The following is a 9,986-nucleotide window of genomic DNA, read 5'->3' on the forward strand; positions in this document are numbered from 1 at the left end:
CTTGCAGCGATTGGAAAAACGTCGCAAAAAGCGCCGCTAAAGTTAGCGGCATTTGAGAACAAAAAACGCCGCAATAGATCAAGATCTATTGCGGTGTTTTCGGATCAAACGCCGTAAAAGGTCAGATTTATAGTGGCATTTTTGCAAAAGGTCAGATCTATAGTGGCGTTTTTGGATACAAACGCCGCAAAAGGTCAGTTATATAACGACGTTTTTGCATACAAACGCCGCAAAATGTCAGATCTATAGTAGCGTTTTTGGATACAAACGCCGCAAAAGGTCAGATCTAGCACTATGTTAGTGGCATTCTCCCCTAAAACGCCGCTAATCGAAATTGATTTTCAACATATCTTCTTCCAATTTTGTATTACCCAAATTGAACCTATAACAATATCCAATAATCATCTTAAATTTCATTACGATTCTAATTAAGTAAGAATACATAAAAAAAATCAAAGTTTACAAACATCCAAGTTAAATAAATAAATCTTCGGTGGGTACTGAAACATCAATCTAGACGTAACATAAGTTTAGACACCAAAATACTTCTTAAGTAAGAGAAGGTTTAGGACAGTTGATTAATACACAAAAAAGTCCTACCAACACTAAGAAACACATGATATATGAATGTCCTCAAGACCAGCAACCAGAAATTTGCTACTTAAAGCCTCTCCAGTAATCCATCCACAATATCATTCCTACAAAATTCAAATCGAAGAATTAAATGGTAAACAATTAGAACAACTTCTTGTAAATGTAATTTTACTAAAAAAGATTGAACAATTATAACAACATTATTCAAATACTAAGCTAAAATGAGAAAATTCATTTAAAAATGATAAAATTCCAAACAAACTCAAACATACATCAATAGCAGATGCATCTTCACTGGGAGCAAAACTTGCAGCAGCCCGCAATGCCTTTGCCTTCTGATCTACTTCCTCGTACGAACACTATGCAAAACGAATAATTTTTTAAAAAAATATATACATTTTTAATCATATTAAAAACCCACATTTAAATTGTAATATAAATTAAATCACAAATGACACAATCTTAATCAAAAGGAAAAAGACTTACTGTAAGAGAGATAACCAACATAACCAGTAGTTCCTGTAATAGCCGCGATGAGTCCGTACTTGAAAAATGGTTAATGCTTTTATAATCTTTGTGACCATAAATTAGGATTATTGAATAAGGAAATAAAAAAATATTTAAGAAAAATAAATATTCTAATATAAATTCATAAGGATAAAGAATCAATATTTAAATTAGTAAATTCCTAAAATCAAGTATCAAACTTCTTGCTTTGCATCTCCTTCTTATAAGTAAATGAATCCTGCATAACTGAAGCATATGCCCCATGATCCATACCTAGCAAAAAATGACAGCACAAAGCAAGTTCTTCAGCAATGGATACTGAGATTGCCATGTTGAAGAATTGCTCGAAGTAGCAGAATCTGTAAAGACAAATAATTACAAAGTAAACACGTAAAAGATATAGATTATGGAATAGTTCTAAACGAACCAGGAGCCATCTTCTGCCTGCATCTTTTCGATAAACCCAACAGCTCTACCAATACAATTTTGAATTTCTTCTGTTCTATGTTCAGGATATAATTTCCTGAATGAGGCTAGTGCCTGAATTGCTGCTGAGGTGCATTCAACATATAATTGCTTACACAGGTGAATAGTTGTTTGAACCTCCTGATTCTCATCTATATTTAGTTTCTCTTTCAAAGTAGCATAGTCTGGAAGGATGTATTGGCTTGAACCCTAAAGAGATTCGTATTCGACTTGGCATTAAGTGAAGAGATCGAAATATAGAGGCCTTAGGCATTGTTTTGCATTCTTACCTGGATATTTGATATAATTCATGTCCGCATAAGCTCCTGCAAACAGGATCTTAAAATTTCGTAACGAGCTTGAAGAGTTGAAGGACCCACATATGCTTTGATATCGGCTCTGTTAACAAATGCAATATCTGCAACGCTAGTAGTAAATTTATACATTCCCAAAGGGTGGATTCTTCTCCAGCCTAATATTTCAGGACTGGTTCCATCAGTAAATATGAAAAATGTAAAATATCTTTCAGTACGTTAAATGAGAGGACTGATAAAAGTTTCTAACAGTTGAAGATTCCAATACTGAATCCACAAGGAGATAATGGCAAATTACCATGTAAATACCATACATTTCAGAATAACGAACCAATGTGAAATGGATTATAGGCTTACCAATAGCAGCAGTTATATTGGACATAGTCGTAATTATAACATTGGGAGCTAATTTCAGATTATCCATCTGAGTTAATAGCGCATTTACAACCTGAGGTACATTTTCAAGTTGTATCCCGTCTAAAGTTGAGGTAAATATACTCGCATAAAGATGTGCATTTAAGAGAAAAAATATAAAGAAGTTTAATTGCTTGCACAAAACTGTTACCCGAATGGAACCTGAAGGTTCAGAACCAGACAAAGCAACATTTCTAGCAACAGCAAGACTTTCAACTTCATCTGCAGTAGCAGCAGTAGCATATATCTAAAGAGTCATAAGCTAGGAAGACCAGAAATGATCAAAACCCTAACTTCGGTAATAAAAGACTCACCAATTAGAACAAATACCAGATTGTGTTCTTCCTCCATCATTTCTTGAATTTTTTGGAAAAGCTTTGCAACCTAAAGTTTAGGAACAGAGTTAAGAATGTAAACTACATACCATTAACATCCAGGACGTCATGATACTTTGTCCATAAGTTCAAAAATTGATACAGAACATACCAACTTGCCACTCTCAGAGAACCATTTACTAAACAATGAATGTGCATTAACTTCGATTAATTGACACTGTGGGTATCTGAATAAAGAATGGTAAGCCAAAAATAAAATCAACTAGAACTAACCATTTCACAAGCTAATGTATAAGGTCGTAAAGTGATATATGCTTTGGGCACATAAATTAACAAAAGACCTGAAGCTGAATCTAATGAATAATTTTTGTGCCAGTGCTTTGCATAAAGATGTTTTTCCTGTCCCTGGAGGTCCATGTAAAAGAATAATGCTGCTGAAAAGAAAAATCATTGATCAGATTTTTGTGCTACTACTATTATCAATGCTTGTAATATCATGCAACAGGAGAACTGCCAAATTCCATGAAAATTTTGAATGTTGAAAAGTAAGCATGTATATTTATATAGATCATAGATGCGTAGTAAGCTCTCTCCTTCTCTACAGAGTTTTGCATCATCAAGAATACGAAATTATAACAAAGTCGTATTGTCAAGCAATAAGTATGAACATGTAAATATGCATAATGCTGAAAGATGGACAACAAGCTGATAATTAAAAAGCCAACATCCAGAATGTTCTATTTGAAGTTTTAGTCTTACTAGATAAGATTCCAACTATGAAAACCCCAACTGAACTCTAATCAGTTTGCTTATTACTAGATAAGGATCATCGTACTAGTTTTGAAAGAGAGAACCGACGCTTCATTTTCTTCTATTCTTTTTTGGAACAAAACGATACTACTTATTGAAAGAAATGAAGCCAAATCTGATAGAATTCTTCCAGGGAATTTGAGATAGGGTTTTATTGGGGACAGCTTACGATGAGGCGATGAGGAACTTTGAAAGTGCAGGAAACGAAACCAGGCTCGGCCCTGTCGACACGAGAGACGCTTAAGCAGAACTCATTGTAGAAGTTGCGCTCATAACCGACTCGGTGGGGGTGAACAAGCACGTACTTCATTTTCTCTCCTGATTCTGTCTCTTTGAAACTAAATGGAAATGGAAAAAGAAATGAGCAAAGAGAGTCGTATTTATAGCAGTGAGAAATAAGCAACAAAGCAAAGGGCGACCTTGCACTGATAAAACCAAAGTCCAAAGAAAAACAAAGCCACGAATCAAAATCAAAATCAAAATCAAAAGAACAACAACGACTGGTGACGATGTTAACGATAATTTCGCGAAATGAAAAACGAGGATTTGAAAGTTGGGGGAATGTGGATAAGGGAATCAAATCAGGATAGCATAAAAAAGGCAGTGACATAGATGGGTTTGGGTTTGGTAGTGAAGCAGATGGGTTTGGGTAAAAGATGGGATAGAAAAATGGGTCAAGGGGAAATGAAAAAAAGGTTAAAGGCGCGACACTTAAAAATTATAAATTTGCAGTGTTTGTAAACACAAACGCCACTAAAGTATGAGTCTATAGCGGCGTATGTATATAAACTCCACTAAAGTACAATTATATAGCGGGTTGTATAAAAACGCCACCAAAGTACAAGTGTATAGCGGCGTTTATATATAAACGCCACTAAATTACAAGTCTTTAGCGGCGTTTATAACACAAACGCCACTAAGTACAATTGTATAGCGGCGTTTGTATAAAAACTCCACTAAAGTACGAGCCTTTAGCGTCGTTTGTATAAAAACGCCATTAAAATACTACTGTGTTGCGGCGTTTGTTGAAAAATACCTCTATAAATGAACCTATGCGGCGTTTGTATAAAAACACCGCTAAAATACTACTCTATAGCGGTTTTTTCTTAAAACACCGCAAAAGTTACCATTTTGTGGCGTTTTCTATGTAAATGCCGCAATATATGTTTAAAATTCGTGACGTTTACTCCCAAAACGCCGCTAAAAACATCAGAACGTTGTAGTGAAGTCTGCAGCTTTCTGAAATCTTAGTGCCCATTCACTATTAACAGTACCAGTTGTTTTGGGATTTAGTGGGGCAAGGCAACTGTTGTGCTTTTGTCGCTTTTTGTTGTTATGAATTAGTTCGGATAGATAGTCAAATTTTAGTTTTAAGTAAATATAATTTCATAATTAACACATAAACTTATATTACTTAGACCTCAATAGAAGAGTCGGATATAACTAGATATTAATTTTTTGGGTAAAGTATATAAATGATCCCTTGACTATAGGATGTTGCTTTATTAAGTCCATGACTATTAAAAGTTACAAAATGGTCACCCAACTATTCTTTATGTTCCAAACATTTTCCCTTAAAAATTTGATGACAATCTGAGTGTACGTTAACCACTGACTGAGATATGATAAATTTGATCTCATAATCTCAAACGACTATCACATCTCAGTCAACATGTTAACGTCAAACTCAAATTACCGTTAACTTTTTAACGGAATATGATGAATTTGGAACATAATGAATAGTCGAGTGGAGCATTTTGTAACTTTTAGTAGTCGAGGGACTCAATAAATCAACTCACTATAGTTGAGGGATCAATTTGTAACTTTTAATAGTCAAGAGACTCAATAAAGTAGTATCTTATAGTTGGTGGACCATTTGTATACATTACCCTTATTATATATATATATATATAATATATATATATATATATCGAAGATCTTCGAAGATTTAGGGCCCGTTTGGTTCTAGAAAATATTTTCTATTTTTATTTTTAAAAAATAATTTTATTTTCAATGTTTTGAAAATTGGAAAACAAGTTGGTTAATATAAATAAAACTTGAATTCATAAATAAATAATTAAAATATATTTGGTATCTTTTTTAAATAGAGATGAAAAATAGTCATTAAATAATTATATTAAAAAATGATTATTAAAAGTTTTCATTACATAAATTTAATATGTGAGTTATACAAATATAAAATAATAAAGTTGATAAGAAATTTTATAACACAAAAACTATTTTAGTTTATAATAAGAATATACTGTTAATGCATATTGGACATCAATTAGATTAAAAAAATACACAAAAAATTGTTGCAAACAAGAGCACACATAAGTGTCGTTAAAATAAAAAAATATGTTTAGTAGTATATAAGACCCTCAAACTTTTTGGGGAAAAAATAGTATAGCCCTTGAACCTTTTTTATACTTAATCCTTAAACTGAGAAAACATCAATCAAATCATTTGACTAACAATATCAAACGTTGAAAGTCACAAAACTTGTATGAAAATTCATAAAGCTTACATGACAATATGCAATAATGATGTGATAGTTCTGATACTATTGTGGTAGTACATGAAGTACGATAATGTGATAGATGGTCTTTATTGATTTTTTTGGCTAAGTTTAAGGGTCTAATTGATTCTTTTAGAAATTTTAAGGACTTGATTAATTTTAAAAAATTTATTTAAATTTAAAATATAAAATATAGACAATTTTAAGATATTTTATAAATCAAATATAAAAGTACTAAAAGTTAAATTATATAAAAATTAGTGTAATGACCAAATTGAGTGTAAAAAAGTTTAGGGGTGTCGGAACCGTCTTTCGGTTGGGCCCCGGAATTGGGCTTCGACTTAGGAAAAATGTGGATTGGGAGTCGCCACCGACCACTTTAAAACGAATTTAGGTAGATCGGACACCATCTTACCTAATCTGCGTTATACCAGAAACGTGTCGGGTTCGGGAGTCAATTACGGTCAATGAAGGATTAGCACCCTTGAACCACCCTTTCGGTACCAATTAATTTATCGATTGTCTTAATTGCGAAAATTAAAATTAAAATTTAAAACATTCGATTCAAATTCATTACCTTTGATCGATTGGAATTCTTCTAAAAGAGCCGAAAATGTTAGATAATGAATAATAAAAAAATAATAAAATAAAAAAACATAATAGTTGGCAGGAAATTGGTGAACCTGGACATGTGTCCCTAAAGCCATGGCATTTGATTCCCGTGGATAAGGTCTGCTGCTTGCAAGCCAAATATATTAACTCCGAGAATCTCACCATTGTCGGGTCTGTATATCAACTTAGCAGTCCATCCCTTCATTTTCTGCCAGAGCCTTCGTGTTAGCCTTGAAACTTGTTTTGGTAACACTCACTTCAAATCCTTCGCTCTCGGCTTTTTCCCTCGGTTGAGGCTTTGTCAACCCAACCATACTTATTTCGGGGTGAGTGAAGCAGGCGTTTGCATCACCAATAAAGTACAAGTGAGGAACCAGACTGCCATTTGCGTCAATTACTCGCATCCTTTCGTCACAGGAATGAAACCCCTTTGTGTTACTACATTAATATTCTCCAAGCCGAGACCGTTGGTGAATGGAGCCCTTCCCGCTGCAATTGAGGCTGCATCTACCTCTTTGCGGTGGAAGTTGGTGGCATCTCAGACGGTGCATTTCAACGCTTCGATCGTTCCTTCTTCTCGCTAGGCATGAGCTCGCCGCACCCGTCGTAAATGTTCCCACCGATGCTGGCAGCGTGGTTCTTGAGACACTCCCGATACCTGACAACGCCGGACGACACTGGAGATCTTCCGGTATGGCTGAACGATTGTTGTTGCCTCTGCGGACCATGAGCATGGTCTAGGGTTTGAGTGCAAGTAAGAACAGCAGCACCATTATGGTTCCATCTCGAACTAGCGTCTTAATATCGTCTTCTTCACCTCTCACTTCCATAATTCAAGAAATATACAGTCCACTCAAAAAAAGAAAAGCTAAAAATGAAAGCTCGCTATTCAACTATTCATCCAAACTTTGAAACGTGTCTTCAAAGAGATGACGATGATGCAAGAAGCTTATCTAGATCCTTGTTCTTTTCCTCTTCCCCCTTTTCTCCATGATTTGTGGTTCAAATATGGCAAGGGTTGTTGTTGGTTGGTGTTACTTCGATTCGATGTTTCAAAATGGTGAAGTAACAAAGATGGTATTCCGAAGAAGAGAGCCGGATGCTGTAAGGCAACTACGGAGATAGGTTCCGTATAAGGAAACGATGCTGAGAAAAGTGGGTGCCATCCCGGTTCACCCCGGGTTCTTTCTCCTTCATTCCCCTGCCTTTTTCGTTTTCGTCCCCCCCTATTTTGCCAATCTCCCGTTGAAATAAATAACTCTGCCTCCAGCTTCCACTTTCATTTTTGAGAGAAAAGAAGGAAACATATGTGGATTTAGTTGAGACTGTGAGGTGGGGTTGGTTATGAGATAATGGTGGGTGGTGGATCCTTGTTAAATCTATAAAAACAATATATATATATATATATTATATATATATATATTAATAAATAAATAAATTATAATAATAAAAATAAATATATAAAACCCGGTTAAAAACGGTTGCCTACAAGGGGCTATATTAATTATTTTTTAATTTGAGGGTTTAAATACAATTATGTCAAAAAAATTATTGTTAAAAAGATTACATACGTGCAAGTTAATTTAAAATCAAATCCCTTGTTTTTATATTTTTCAAGTTTTAAAATAATTTTAATGAAAATATTGAAATATTTTTTATATTTTCATTTATTTTTTGCTTTCATTTTTAAGAAATCATTTTTAATTTTATAACCAAATATATTTTCTTTAATATTTCTATTTTCTAAGAAAATGAAATAGAAATAACCGATTCCCTTTTTGAACCAAACAGACTTCATATCAGAATTTGTGACAAATCTTTGGGGGTTATATCCCGTAAGAAGTACAATTAGCATAGTCTAAAACTGAATGTCCACATCTGCTACTCCATTTATAAAGCGGAAAGAAATGAAGGAAATGGTTTAGATTTATATACATTATACATACAGTGACACAGGATGGACCAATGGAAGTAGATAGCTGGGCCAAAATGCTTTTGAAGGACGCACAATATTAAAGAGGGTGTCAATGATATCCTCCCAGCCTGCCTCCAGCTCCACCCAACTTGTAAAGCAAATTGGCCCATCTAAAATGCCCTTAATAATTACTCCATGTTGTACTAAAGTGAAGCATCACTAATTTCATGTTCTGAGTACGAGATTCTACAAATGAATCTTTAGTACCCATTATCTCATGATCTTGTCTTCCAAAACATACCCAAAAAAAAAAAACTAACACTATGCAACTCAAACACCCCACAATAACCTTCATTTTTTATAATTATTCGTATCTGATCTATTAATCAACTAATTTAAATTGGTTACCACAAAGACCTAATACGAGGTGGGCTTTAAACCTAATTTGTTCAATTCGTAAACGTTAAAATTTGAACTCTGACATTACTTAAAAATTCTAATGTTCATCCAAATAGACTAACTCATTGCGGGGTTTGTATAATTTCAAACAAATATCATTGCAAAACCATTCCATTTCCGCTTTGGGTTGCTTTACGTGCAAAAATAAAAACTATCCATCAATCTTTCCAATCTCTTAATAATGCGCACTACAACGACAAACACAACGAAATGCCATCCTCCCAACCCAACAAGTAGTACAAATTTGTTTATAGGCGCATCCATCTTTTTCAAACGAAACTAAAACTGGTTTTAGCTGCTACCTAATTAGGGTTTGGCAAATCAAGGCCAGTACTATTGGGAGACGTGGGAATACTGATTGTTTCAGTTCTCTCAAACCAAGGTTGTTTTGAAGTAATTGTGAATACCGATATTGTGAGTTGGAAAATTGTTTGTTGGAATCCAATATGTGTACGTACATACCTGCCATGTCATGAATCTAGTAGTGCAGAGATGGGTGCACGATCCACTTAATGCGAATGCTGGTACATGGAGCTTTTTCACAATACCATCTCTGGTTTACCTATTAATCTAAATTAAGTTGTTTTGGGAGGATGTGGAAGAGAAATAACACAAAAACTTGTGGACGAAGAGACACTCCTGGAAAGAATTATGAATTTTTCAAGAAATTGAATATGTTTTTCAAGGCTCAAACATCAGGAAATTTGTGATGATTTTTTGAGTGGGATCCGGATATACTGGTCAACAAGTCCCTGTGTCTCTTAATTTTTCAGAGCATCTTGAAGCACATCAATATGATATAAGAGCTCAAGAGACGTCCATTTTAATAAATACAATGCATAATAAAGTTTCCTAATCGATATCGCTATTGAATTTTATAATAATTACAAAATTTTATTATTTTTTAAAATAATTATTAGTATATCTATTGATTGACTAATTGAGATTATGTTTTACAGGGGCTCATTATGGGAGGACACTCTCAACCCATTATGATATCCAGTATATTTAATCAACTTGATGAATCGATCTTCTGACATTAG

At 34.0% G+C, this 9,986-nt stretch overlaps 1 protein-coding gene across 1 annotated transcript; it reads right to left on the reverse strand.

The window, feature by feature from the left end:
• Nucleotides 1-1,288: 1,288 nt before the first annotated feature.
• Nucleotides 1,289-3,080, reverse strand: LOC120187380 (pachytene checkpoint protein 2 homolog). The gene is made up of 8 exons (XM_039191111.1): nt 2,971-3,080; nt 2,781-2,856; nt 2,609-2,678; nt 2,446-2,516; nt 2,238-2,328; nt 1,901-2,038; nt 1,565-1,751; nt 1,289-1,460 (listed from the first exon to the last, which is right to left on the reverse strand). The coding sequence occupies exons 1-8, from the start codon at nt 3,078-3,080 to the stop codon at nt 1,289-1,291; spliced, it is 915 nt and encodes a 304-aa protein (XP_039047042.1).
• Nucleotides 3,081-9,986: the final 6,906 nt, after the last annotated feature.

The sequence above is a fragment of the Hibiscus syriacus genome, unplaced genomic scaffold (genome assembly GCF_006381635.1).
Source record: "Hibiscus syriacus cultivar Baekdansim isolate YM2019G1 unplaced genomic scaffold, ASM638163v2 tig00113725_pilon, whole genome shotgun sequence".
Taxonomy (NCBI): Eukaryota; Viridiplantae; Streptophyta; class Magnoliopsida; order Malvales; family Malvaceae; genus Hibiscus; species Hibiscus syriacus.

Bases quoted from the DNA above. Each gene is read 5' to 3' on its own strand.
- LOC120187380 (XM_039191111.1), bottom strand. From the start codon at position 3,080: ATGATTTTTCTTTTCAGCAGCATTATTCTTTTACATGGACCTCCAGGG. The intron at 2,679-2,780 runs GTATGTTCTGTA...CCTAAACTTTAG, and splicing joins TCTCTGAGAGTGGCAAGTTG to GTTGCAAAGCTTTTCCAAAA. The intron at 2,039-2,237 runs GTAAGCCTATAA...CTGAAATATTAG, and splicing joins CAATATAACTGCTGCTATTG to GCTGGAGAAGAATCCACCCT.